This window comes from Trachymyrmex septentrionalis, unplaced genomic scaffold, assembly GCF_001594115.1.
Source record: "Trachymyrmex septentrionalis isolate Tsep2-gDNA-1 unplaced genomic scaffold, Tsep1.0 scaffold13, whole genome shotgun sequence".
In the NCBI taxonomy this organism is placed as follows: domain Eukaryota; kingdom Metazoa; phylum Arthropoda; class Insecta; order Hymenoptera; family Formicidae; genus Trachymyrmex; species Trachymyrmex septentrionalis.
Genome location: NW_017304438.1, coordinates 720,179 through 733,252, shown reverse-complemented (window position 1 = coordinate 733,252; position 13,074 = coordinate 720,179). Strand labels below are relative to the sequence as shown.

Genomic DNA, 13,074 nt, shown 5'->3' with positions numbered 1-13,074 from the left:
ATACTTTTATATTATAATATTAAAATTACTTTTTAAAATTAATATTATAAAAGTTTAATAATTCAAAATATTTTAACTTATTTTCTGAAAAATTTTTTTTTTTTAGTTGTGTCTCAGCAAATGAGCGATATGTAATTAGTATGTAAGTCAATTTGCATCGATTAGGAAATAATTTATCAAAAGGAAAATTTTATTTTGCCCTTAGGTCGATCTAATATCATTTGTACCGAGGATTTAATCCACGAGATATTTACTGTTGGTCCGAAGTTCAAATACGCCAGTAATTTCCTGTGGCCCTTTAAGGTATGCGTTCTTCAAGGTGTAAAAAAAAAAGAGATATTATATACAATATTTATCGATATACTTTTTTTATATTTACGACATAGGCATAGTTATAGATTAATCTAAAGCTATAAACTCCCTATTATGTCGAAAAATAATACGAGTTTTTCTTGCCGATGGATGATGTCTGTTAATATCGTCATTCTAAGACAAGCTCAAACACTTGCATTTATTTTATATCTTGATCACTTTAGCATATATTTTTTCAGAAACGTTATATCTGTATAACAAGTAATTTCTTTGTTTCTAGCTTAATACTCCAAATGGTGGATGGCGTAAGAAGACCAATCATTATGTAGAAGGTGGTGACTTTGGGAACCGAGAGGATAAAGTCAACGAGCTTCTTAGAAGGATGATATAAATTTATAAAAATCTTCGTAAATAAAAATATATCCTCTAATTAAATTCTTGTGTCTCTTGTTAATTATTATTCACATGCACTTGATTAATATTTTCATACATATATGGTAAAAAATACTGGAAAATACTAAATTTACTGAAAGAGAAAATAGTATTGCCAAATAAAAATAAACATCTAGGCAAATACACTTACAATGTATTTGCCATTGCAAAAGTTACAATAAATATTGAAGGAATAAGATCTATGTACAGGATGTCCCAGAATGACAATATGACCAAATATTTCGTGTGCTATAAGAGCGGACTAAACTGAATTAAAAAAAAAATAGTTAACAGGATATTAATTACTAAAAATCATCAAATATTGATTTTTGATAATTTTTTATTCAAGTACTATCAACTTCTCAAAAAATAGCAAGAGACGAATTGTTTATTTTCTTCTCATAGAGCTTTAAACATTTTTTCAACAATTTTTTAGTACTGCATTTTCTTATTGGTAATTATTTTTATCACAACATGAGAAAATACAGTACTAAAAAATTCTGAAAAAATTCTTAGAACTTTATAAGAAAAAAATAAACGAGAATGGATTAAAATGGATTGAAAATTTTTCTATCCGAATGCGCGTATTTTAAATAGCGAATACTTTTTTTTTATTCAATTGGATGCAATTGGATCGAAAAACTGTATTTCCTATTCAAAATTTTGAATTGAACAGTATTCACAATGCACAGAAAAAGCTAATATTATTTTTAGATTGAAAGGCATAGAGATATGCTCTATGCAATTCCTATAAATGAATAAAAATGCATTCAGGATTGAAAAGCATTCATTTTAACATTCGTGAATCAATATTTCTGAAAATCTGAATTTTAATTCATTTCAATCTCGTTCGCTGGAAACTTTGTCACTTGCTATTTTTCTGTAAAGATGATAGTATTTGAGTAAAAAATTATTGAAAACTAATATTCGGCGATTTTTATAATTAATATTTTGTTAACTATTTTGCGAAAATTGCAAAATAATAGAAGACTTTTCGACTCAGTTTAGTCCATTATATCAGCACACGAAATATTTGGCGATCATTCTGGAACTCCCTTGTGTGTGTATATCTATATATATTTTTTCATATTCAACAAATGTGAACAACGTGGGAAAAATAGATCTGTTCTTTCTAATTGAGCCTGCAGTTGATCTTTCCTCTTTTTCTCTGAAAAGAAAAAGAAATAGATGAATCTCGTGTAAGAAATTCAGTTAAAAAAGAAACCAGTTTCAGAATCCCCATGGGGGCACTTCCAGAGATTCGAACCTAGACGGCTTAGGCCTCTCCCCTCACTAAGCAGTCACTTTACCATTGAGCCATAACTAGACTGGCGGCACGTTGCTCACTGCGAGTTACATAAGTTGATCAGTATCACGCCATTTTCAGCAAGGTGTGTGTTTACTGTTTACGTGTGTGTACGCAGTTTAAAAAGGTAGAACGCGCAACACCTGTACAAAAAACAAAAAGAATTTTTTATTTATCGCATAATATGGTAAGTATAAATTTTAACGTTAATTAAGAAAAAAATCGGAACGAATGACACATATAACCTATTTTTGTTGCCCGTTCACATTGTGAAATGATGAGAAATCGAAAATTTCTCAATTATTGGTAACAATACAACTACGAAAATTATAAAATTTCAATAAGACAATCGCGAACACAGGTAATCAGTTTTTAATAATGAAATGTTCGAGTGTGCTTTTAGAGCTCTAAACAGGAGATTAGATTCTAATCTCAAATGTTCCACGTTCGAATCCCCGGAATTTTCTTTGTTTTTTTCCTCATTTTTTCTCCGTATTTTTTGTCATCGAAATGTCGCGAGACTCGAAATATATGAGACTCGAAAATGTGATTAAAAACATTAAAATTATAATTAAAGTTATAATTATTTGCAGGTAAAATTGAACTTCCTCGTCTTACATGTTATGGTGTAGGAGTCAATTTTTATAATTGCTTCTATCATCTTTTACCCTACGAAAGAGAGAGAGGAGATAGCTCGTATGATATATCCCTTAAAAAAATTAATGTTTTTCTAAAAATAGAGCATACGATGAAGTAACTAAGAGTGATTCAAGTATGTTTCCTCCTTGCTTTGAGAAGTTGAAGAATATTTGTATTAGTGACGCAGCTAATTGTAAGTATACTATATTTTCTAAAGTCATCTTTAAAGCAATATCAATAATGATATCTTCAATTTTTTAATTTAAGCATCTATCTCAAACAAAAACATTGTATTATCGGAAATGGATAGGAAGCATAATGAATATTCTGGCATTAAAAATAACAATAAGTGCGAAAATAGGTCCATTATTCTAGAGAGTTATGCACAGGAAAGGCTTCATACTCCAAGTAACAATTTTATCAGAATAGGAGTTAACAAATCTGATAATCTGGAGCAGAAGATACATATAGGAAGAGAGAATGCAATGGAAAGTGAAACAAATTCAAATAGAAATAAAGTACCTGAATCCTATAAATTAGTTACTCTACAAAATACAGCACGTGAAACTGAATTTGTACCTGAATATCCTACTAAAAGAGAAAATTTAGATTATACATCAAATATACGTTCTCAAAAAAAACTTTTGTTCTCAATTAAGCCGGGAACATCTATGGAAACAAAAAGCACAGATATCTTAGTGGCATCCAGAGACAAAAGTATAAGTTTATTACATCAATCATGTGCAGAGGATAATGCTAATATAAACAAAACCATACCTGATCAAAATGAAAAAGATTTTCAGAGGGACAAAATGAATGATGTTATTGTATCAAATAATTTTACCCAAAGTTTAACTGACGATAACATCTTGTCGATCAAAATACAAAATCAAATTATGAACGAACAGCATATTACTTTATCAGACAAGAGAACTGTAACGAAAAAGCAAGAAATTGAGGAAATCAAGAATGGAGTAACTGTACTACCAGCTAAACCAACAATATCACTGCGCACAAATTTGAAAGCTTCTATCGAAGATAATAATAAAAAGTCAAAATTAATTAAAGTTGAAAATAAATTGACAAATTCAATGCAATCATTTGCAGGAGGAGCGCAATCGACGATAGTAGACGATAGTAACGATTTAAAGTTGACAGAAAAATGTTCAGAGCTTGTACATTCGATTAAGCAAGAAATTCCATCTGAAGAAAATACAAATAGGAAGTTTATATCTAAAGCAGCGGATGAAAATGATGATTTATTTAAATCATCATTTTTATCCGTTGAGAATAATGCAGAACATCGGGATACATCTGTAGCAAGTGAGATAAATGTGGAATATGACGAACAAAGCCAGTCATTTGCAGTACAAAATATCAAGAGAAAAAGAGGTAGACCTAAGAAAGTGAAAGATAGTTCCACAGATCAAATCACGCCGAACAGATCAAGAGATGATATGTTGCGAGAGATTCCCAAAACTAGCACCGAATCCATAACACATGACAGAAGACGCGCTAGTAAAAGATTTGATATCAGTATGAGCGATGAAACTGATACCGCGGAAGAAGAAATTTTCGTCGTCAAGAAACGAGGTCGACCACCTGGTTCAAGAGGCCGGGGTCGAGGACGCGGTCGAGGACGCGGTAGAGGACGCGGTAAAGGAACATTACAAAATTTGATAGATACCGAATACACTCCTAGATTAACAACGACAAACGTTTCTCAATCGACAACGGAGAAGAGTAACAAAATAGATGACACAAGTGCAACAAGTTGTATAATGAATGCCGAAGACGCTATTACAGATTCGAAAGTTACACATATTGAAAAAGCCGTAAGTTGCAGTATACCTTAAAGATTTATGCTATCATAATTAAAATATGAGTAATTTAGTTAAATATCCTTTACTTATAGATACAATTAATAACTTGTGCTAAGTGTAACCAAGAAGTACCGAAGAAACAATGGTCATCACACAATTTACATCACCATAATAATATGGCTTGGCGAAAAGACGATGAACCATTGGTAATAAAATATATTTAATAAAGCATTCTTTGTAGATCTTTGTACTATTCATAAAAATTTATATAAAAAGTAAATTTGTTTATATATACAGGATTTCGAAAATGACGTAAAATTGTTGAAGAGAGTATTAACTGCTGCTCTTAAGCAAAAAAAGAAATTTCTAACTTGTGAAAAATGCGAGGCTACGAGACGGAGTGTTGATGGTTTTATATCACATATGCAATTTTGTGGTAAATCAGAAGAAGTAAGCAGAAAAAGCATTGTATTTATTATATATTACATATATGCAAATATGTGGCACTTTTTTTACTATTTTATTATTATAGGAAAGACAAGCGTTAATGGTGACATGTCCCATTTGCTACGCAAATATGATGCCTTCCTCTGTGGAAGTACATGAACGTTACCACAGACAACTAGAACAGAGTAAAATTGAAGAAGCAGAACTACGACTAGGAAGAACTAAACGGAAAGCAGCAGAGAAGTAAATACAAAATTTTAATTAAAAGTTGCTTTAATTATACACTTATTAATGTATACGTGTGTATGTAGAGAATTGGTGTAAAGAAAATACATAGTTGCTTATTTAAAAAATTTTGCAGTTATATTTTTTAAAAGTAACTATGTATTTTTTTACCCCAATTGATTCATCTCATTATTCTGTTCATAAAAGTATTAAAGTACGATTATAAAAAAATTAGTAATTTACGAGTTAATATTAAATATTTAATATTTTATCTCAACAATATGTGCCAGAATAAAGTATAAAATATCTCGTAAATTATTAATTTTTCTAATACTTTCAGAATAATTACGCAGAATAATTAGAAGAATTATATTACGTAAAAAATTATATAATTCCATTTTTTTTTAATGAAGTTGAAATGACCTTGAAATTTCTGAAGCGCCTCCACCTGGACAAAAATTATTATCGCCATATGATAGATTTCTTCATATCGTGCAAATTTGGTTATACAAACTTTCCTCTAAACTTTTTATAGATTCGAAGATATTTCAAGTGCTAATAGTTATTGGGATATCCTGTATACACAGGGTGTTAAAAAAAGTCAAGATTCCAGATTTACTCGGAAAGATGACGTTTTTGAAAGAAATGTTTCAGACAAAAGTTGTAAGGTATAAAAAGATCTATTTACAGATTTTATCAATTTGATCTTGAATGGCGCCGCCAAGATACGTAAAAATGAATTTTTAGTGCAAAAATGAAAATAAAAGGAATAATCTTTAATAGCCTTGATCTTAACAAATGTTATCCAGGACATGATCCTGAATAACATTTAAGAGGTTTTAGTCGTCGGTCAAACATCTTGCGTAATGCTAATGCCGACGTATATAACTTTCAAACTTTATAACTCGAAAAATACTTAATGAAAAGTAACTTTATTACAGTGTTTTCAAAAGTTAACACCAGCTATTAGATTCTGGCATCAAAAATAGAATGTTCTATTAAAAAAAATTAATTTGACTTTAATCTGACGTTGGCGACGCCACCTAAGATCAAATTGGTATAAGATCTGTAAATAGATCCTTTTATACCTTACAGCTTTTGTCTGAAACGTTTTTTTCAAAAACGTCATCCTCCCGAGTAAATCCGAGGTCCCGATCTTTTTTGAACATCCTGTATATGTATATATTTATATACATATACTTATATACATATATTTTATAATTACAGAGCAATGCCAAGGATATTGGAACTCACCAAATCTTTACAAGAGCAAAATCTAAGCACGGTAAAGAATATTTATATAGAGACACTCGAGACACTATCGTGTCTCCTGAAAAGTTTGGATTCACATTTATATATTAAAATTTTCTTTGTTACATTGTAAATTTGTATAAGTATACAGGGTGTTTCTTAAAGTTTGCCCACGAATCATATAGCGCTATTCCTGATCAAAAACTGATTTGAAAAATCCTCTACCATTTTACAATTTTCGCTATGGTTGATAAAATACTAATTTCTAAAGCAGTGCTGAGATTTAGTTGCACATTTTAGCCGATTTTCAACTTGGTTCCTGCCTCTTATTTTACGAACTCGTATGCAGCCTAAATGCCGATCGGCATTTATTATACGGATTTACAATACACATACAAAGAAAAATTAATTATACTAATCTTATTTAATTATATTAATATATTAATAATATATTAATAATAAACGATTTATTAATGTGAATTATATATGAATACGCAACAAATAAAAGTTTAAAGCTTATAATGATCGAAGCTAGATCTTAGATGGTTAAATAATTTCTATGCGAATTTATACATAACATATGTGTATACACAACATATGTTATGTATAAATTCACATAGAAATCTAAGATCCAGCTTCGACCGTTATAGACTTTAAACTTTTATTTGTTGTGTATTTAAATATATTAACATACAAATGCATGTGTGTGAATGCGTGTATGCGTGTGTGTGCGTGCGCATGTATGTTAATACACTTAATATATTTAGAACGATGTAATACAAATGACGAATAAGAAAAAAATACCAAGCGCTTGGAAAGTTATGTGGAAAAAAGAACTAGAATCAGGTGTCATATCTTGTAAACATATAGGATGTACTTTCACGTGTTCCTCTTACGAAAACATTTGTGAACATTACTATCAATGTGATTTCATTCCACAAGAGGTATTGTATTTCTTAATATTTGTATTTATTATAACATTTGCAAGAATGGTTAAGTATATAAAAAAAACAATATTTCTTTCATTTCTAGAATTATATGTGTAAAATCTGCAAGTTTTCTGCAGATTCTGGAAATAAGATTGTAGATCATATAACAGAAACTCATTCCGTTTGTGACTTGGAGAAATATTCTGATTATGAGACAGAGGAAGATGAGTGTTTATCAGATGAAAGTAGACTTGAATGTAATGTAAAACGAAAGTTCAGTAGTCGTCGTCTATCGAAAATAAAATCCGACAGTACAAGTAAGTCGAATAGATAATAAATAAACTATATTTTAATTTTTAATAAAGAAATTTATGCATTTTAAGCTATTTGAAAAGCATGCAGGGATTGTTGGATCATTTTTTTTACAAAATTTTACTTTGTTGAAAATCATAGTTAAAATAGTTCGAATATCTGAGGAATATAATTTTGAGACACATTTAACAGAAGGTTGATTTATTATTTTGTCGAGCTTTTTTTATTAAAATTGATTATTATTAAAGTTATCTTATATATTTATATATTTATATTTATACTTGCACTAAAGAATAATATATATTTATACAGGGTGGTCCACTTAAATCGACCATTTAAAATATCTCGCTTATTTTTGATGATATAAAAAATTGTTTCAAATGAGTCACCTCCACTTTTTTAAATAGAATTGTATGATTTTTTTACACAATATGATTTCTCTAATTATTTAGCATATAAAAGTATTAAGATAGTGATATAAAAAAAATCAATAGTTTCATTTTATATTTTATTCGGGCATATATAAAATGTTAAATAAATAGTAAAGTATTAATTTTTTTTTAATCGTATCTTAATACTTTCATGAACAGAATAATGAGATCAATTAAATGATGGAAAAAAACACATAATTGCTTTAAAAAAATATATATGCAAAATGGATAATTTTTTAAATAAACAATTATGTGTTATTAAGGTCGACATAATCCTAGAAAGCCGGACGAATTTTTGGTTACCTTCCCAGCCTAACCAGAGTATGTGAAATCCTGCAACTTTGTCACGTTATATCTCTGGACTGAATACATAGTTTTTAGCTTATAATGTGTGAAATTTATGCCTTGAAGTTAGACAAAACCAGATAAATATGAATCAAATAATATGAAATAAATAATATTTTATCTTCAATTAATTACAATGCTTCAAAGAAACTTTGTTGGAAAAATTCTATAGATTTTTTATAAATTGGTGACGTTATGTGATGAAAAAGGCAAACAAATATCAAGGAGCCTTGATACCGCGCGCCTTTTGCACTCTGTGATAACATCGCTTTATTCAATTTGATTTGATTTTACTGTTTTACCGTTAAAATATAAGGACTATTTTTTCACGATTGTCGATCTAAACGTGGTTCTAATCGTGATACCATTAGTTATTATTATGAAATAAATAAAATCAATTGCATATGTTTATCAATGTATTTTGGACTCCAAATTTTACAATATTGATGTTCGATTCACCCAAAGAATATATGACAGAAAAATATTAGACACTAATTTACTATGGAAAAAATACAATTGGTGGATTAATAAGAATTGTTCTAATTAGAAGAGTATCAAAAAATTGCAACATATATAGTCAAGTATTGTACCATCGGTTTATACTGTTGTTCGCGAAATCTTCGGTTAAAAAAAGATCGATTTTATATAGTGACTTCTAAATTGTATTGATAATTTTAAATATTTGTAATATTGTGTGTGTTTAACATTGTAAATTACTTAATAATAGGTTGAAACATTTGTTTATGATTTATATTTAATTTATTATTAACAGTTTTAATTATTAATACATAAAAATTAGCGTTTGACTTCGATTTTACATAATTTTTTAATTTATCGAGTCTTTTCACAATTATTGTTATTTTAAAATAGGACTCTGTATAATATTCCGCTTCATAAACACTTTATAATAGCCTTTACTAGGAAATCTTATTTATTCTGTAATGCAAGTAAGAATCACGACTTTAACAATAATCGATTTTAATAAAAAAGCTTTTAAAAAAAAAGCTCGACGAAATAATAAAATCAACAGTAGCTTTTTCTATGAAAATATATCTCAAAATTATATTTCCAGGATATTCAGACTATTTTAACTGTAATTTTCGGATTCCGTCAGTAAAACCGACATTAAAAAATGATAAATCCAAAAAATGATGATCCGTGTGTGCTTTCCAAGTCGCCTAAAATGCGTAAACTTCTTTGCTTAAATATATTCATAAATATACTAAAAGTGTTTTATACAAATTCATATATGTATAATTACATATAAACAAAATCGCAAAGAAAATATTTATTTAGCATATTCTCATATTGTTTTTTAGCAGAATAATTACATAGACATATATGTAATCAAATATTTATAAGACTGAATCTCTGAAAAAATTTTAGGAATCTACCGAAAAATGGCTTTCTTGGATAAAGAAACAACGCAAAGTCCCCATTCAAATGAAATTTATAAACCAGCTTTACATTGGACTCTGGATTTGTAAATATAATTATGTTTTTTTAACTTTTTTTATTTTAATTTTATCTTTACATAGCTTTTATTACTTTACATTAATGGAACTAATTTTTATTTAAATTATTTTTTATTTACTGAAATAACTTTACTGAAATATATTTTTTATTTATTTATAACAGTGAGCTGAAAAATTATGAATTGGCATTATTCAAAGATGATATGCCGAATTGTTTTACGTTATTGGAAAATAATGATGCCGCAACATATCTCCCAGAATTAACAGTTTCAATGGCCTTCAAGCAAGTAAACGTCAATTTATCGAAAACGAATTCAGACAAGGATAATTGGAATCGTATAAATAGATTTGAAAGTGATATCTATGAAGGTAATTTACGATATTTATTTATACTTACTATGATATACGAAAATATTTAACAAAGAATAGTTAAATTAAATTTTAATATTGTTTTAGCTGTGCCAACATTTTTTGTCGGTGGTCCTATATGGGCGTTAGCATGGTTGCCCATTCCATCATTGATGTGGTTCAAAAATCCGATTCAATACGTCGCAATAAGCACACATCCCACGATGGAAAGTAAATATACTGTGAGAAATAAATATTTGGGCCCGAATATCATACAGATATGGGATGTTGGATCCTTAAATCATCAGTAAATAATTAAAGACATTATTATAATTTATAACGTTATTGGGATTATATTGTATATTGTTTTCAGAGTTAATAGCAAGAATAGATCGCCCGTCTTAGCTTATGCGATTGCGCATAATAGCGGTACAATTTGGTGTTTAGAGTGGTGCCCATCGGGATGCTATCAGGATGTTGATCTTGACAATTATAAAGCAGACGAAAGTAAAATTAGACGAATGGGATTACTTGCAGCTGCATGCTCGGACGGATGTATAAATATTTATTCGCTACCGTTTGCGGACGAACTTAAATTCGAAAAAACGGAAAATAATTCGTGAGTCATATTTTGATTGCACATTATTTCTTCTCTTTCAGTTATTTATAAAATTTTTATGTGATTTGCATCAAGATTGCCGATTTACAAGACTGATCCGGTAATGACACTGGTTGTAAATACTCTTATGTACGATAATAATGAACAAGATTGGCAATGCACTAAACTGTCGTGGACGAAGGAACATGGACATAGGTAATATTCGCAATATAAATTATTTTTCGTAAAGTTTATATACACAGAGCAGTCATTTCATAAATATTTTAAAAGATTTTAAGAAATGATTCCTCACATTAATTAAAGGCGAAAATGTTTCATAGGTCCGAAGGCGGCTTAATTTTGAAAATACAATGTTTGTCCAAATTGAAGGAAAAATTTTATTTTTTTTTTTCACAAATTTCGAAAATCGCTCGGATTATTTTAATGAAATTTATGTATATTTAAACGATTTCACCAAATTAATCCGAGTATTTTTGAAATTTTTGAAAAAAAAGTTGAATTTTTTCGACTTTGACATCCTATCTTTAAAACTAACTGGTTATTCTACAACGTGCTTTTTGTTTTCTGTTTCTTACTTTTTGCTATTTTTTACATCTTGCCTTTTTACTTCTTATCCGGTTTTTTGTTTTATGTCACTCGAGATAAAAATTAACGAACTTCAGAAGAAACCGGAAACACGTAGCAAGAAATATAATTGTCGATAAAACGGTTGCAAAGGGAAGAAGCAAGAGACAAAAAATAGGAAAAGAATACATTGTAGAATAGGCTTAAGTTATTTCGAACATATGAAGTTTTGTCTTGAATTAATTGCCCTTAAACTCTTTTAGAATACTCAAGGATTATTGTATATTGTAAAAATAATATATTTTTTTAGCACTATTGCTGCAGGTTTTTCGAATGGTTACATCGGACTGTGGCGTCTTACGACTACCTCACCTCTGTTGCTCAATGTACGGATGAATACAAAATTTATAAATGTTTATCAACATTTCTTTGCTCATTACAACGCAATTACTAGTAAGTATAAACTCATATCATCTCACATAAGAAGAAAATGTATATGTAAACGTATTGTCTTGTCTTTTTGCACAGTGGTAGCATTAGTTCCGTACGGTAAAAGTCGATTCCTCGCTTCCGCGAGTGTAGACAAATCGTATAAATTTTGGGACTTGGAAGAAACGAGTACACCGCAAAGCTATATAAAAAAAGGCATAGTATCGAACGGTGCATGGATGATGAACTGGCCGTGTGCAATTCTTAGTTTCGACGATGCACTTGGGTAAAATTTATTTTGTCGCAAGCAACGATGATAATTGATAACAATCACGATTCATTTTGATGCGATTATTTTTTCAGATATCATTATACGCATTCCATGATAATACCGTTGAGAGAATACGGATACAAGTATTGTCCAATTTTAGCAACCAACTCGCCAACTTATGTAAGAATATCATATTATCTTTGCTTGTCTTTTTCAAATGTCAATTAATTGTACATTTTCCTAAATAACATTCAACTTTTTAGGGTCTCGCTGTTTCCGATCACGCTAATAGTATTGCACATGGTACTTTAGCTGGAGAAGTAATGACTGTCTTTCCTCATCAACTGTTGTATAATACAGAAAAAATATTGCCTAAGAAAAGACAGGTAGAAAGTTGTACCTTCTTACATCGTCTCATATTCATAAGATTTCTGACAATTACTATATTTTTTTGTTTATCACAGTTGAACTCTTTTATTGAGACGGTGGATTTTTTAAAGGAACAGCAACATAGAGATAACGAAAACGATCAAAATAAAGATAAAAAGAGTTCCAAAGAATATCACTATATGCCAGAAACCTATAACGAATGCAACGATCGTTTTGGAATCGTCTTCCATGATAATTTAATGGTAAGTTGTCACTTATTTTTTTATTTCTTAATGTCTAATTTTAATTAACTTTTTACAGGATTTGGAAAAATATACCGCTAGGAATAAACCGAATAAGGATACTTTGAATAATGACAAACTGATATCTGTCCCTATTGAACAATACCCATTTACTTCTGCAAACAGGGTATACGTCAGCAATAATATTTTTACCTATTTTTCTTCTCAACATAACTAAAATATACGTTTTAAAATATAATTAAAATATGTATTAGCATGTTTTAAAAGTCACGCATTTTGCATAT

The 13,074-nt window shown here is 29.2% G+C and overlaps 2 protein-coding genes across 2 annotated transcripts in view; both read left to right on the top strand.

Annotated features, from left to right (window-relative positions):
* The window catches only part of LOC108756862 (60S ribosomal protein L7), a 3,569-nt gene extending 2,822 nt beyond the window's left edge, over positions 1-747 (top strand). The window contains exons 5-6 of the mRNA XM_018500988.1: positions 206-303; positions 593-747. Of these exons, the coding sequence (XP_018356490.1) occupies positions 206-303; positions 593-703 (209 nt within the window). The 3' untranslated portion in view covers positions 704-747. The remainder of the gene's footprint in view (positions 1-205; positions 304-592) is intronic.
* A 1,378-nt stretch (positions 748-2,125) lies between these two features.
* LOC108756861 overlaps positions 2,126-13,074 on the top strand; it is an 11,323-nt gene continuing 374 nt past the window's right edge. Inside the window, exons 1-20 of the mRNA XM_018500987.1 lie at positions 2,126-2,237; positions 2,644-2,882; positions 2,957-4,524; positions 4,605-4,718; positions 4,810-4,962; positions 5,045-5,202; positions 6,412-6,469; positions 7,203-7,379; positions 7,468-7,681; positions 9,839-9,935; positions 10,091-10,296; positions 10,384-10,582; positions 10,649-10,894; positions 10,970-11,089; positions 11,769-11,911; positions 11,987-12,173; positions 12,251-12,338; positions 12,422-12,544; positions 12,623-12,790; positions 12,849-12,956. Coding sequence (XP_018356489.1) covers positions 2,825-2,882; positions 2,957-4,524; positions 4,605-4,718; positions 4,810-4,962; positions 5,045-5,202; positions 6,412-6,469; positions 7,203-7,379; positions 7,468-7,681; positions 9,839-9,935; positions 10,091-10,296; positions 10,384-10,582; positions 10,649-10,894; positions 10,970-11,089; positions 11,769-11,911; positions 11,987-12,173; positions 12,251-12,338; positions 12,422-12,544; positions 12,623-12,790; positions 12,849-12,956 — 4,185 coding nt within the window. The 5' untranslated portion in view covers positions 2,126-2,237; positions 2,644-2,824. The remainder of the gene's footprint in view (positions 2,238-2,643; positions 2,883-2,956; positions 4,525-4,604; positions 4,719-4,809; positions 4,963-5,044; positions 5,203-6,411; positions 6,470-7,202; positions 7,380-7,467; positions 7,682-9,838; positions 9,936-10,090; positions 10,297-10,383; positions 10,583-10,648; positions 10,895-10,969; positions 11,090-11,768; positions 11,912-11,986; positions 12,174-12,250; positions 12,339-12,421; positions 12,545-12,622; positions 12,791-12,848; positions 12,957-13,074) is intronic.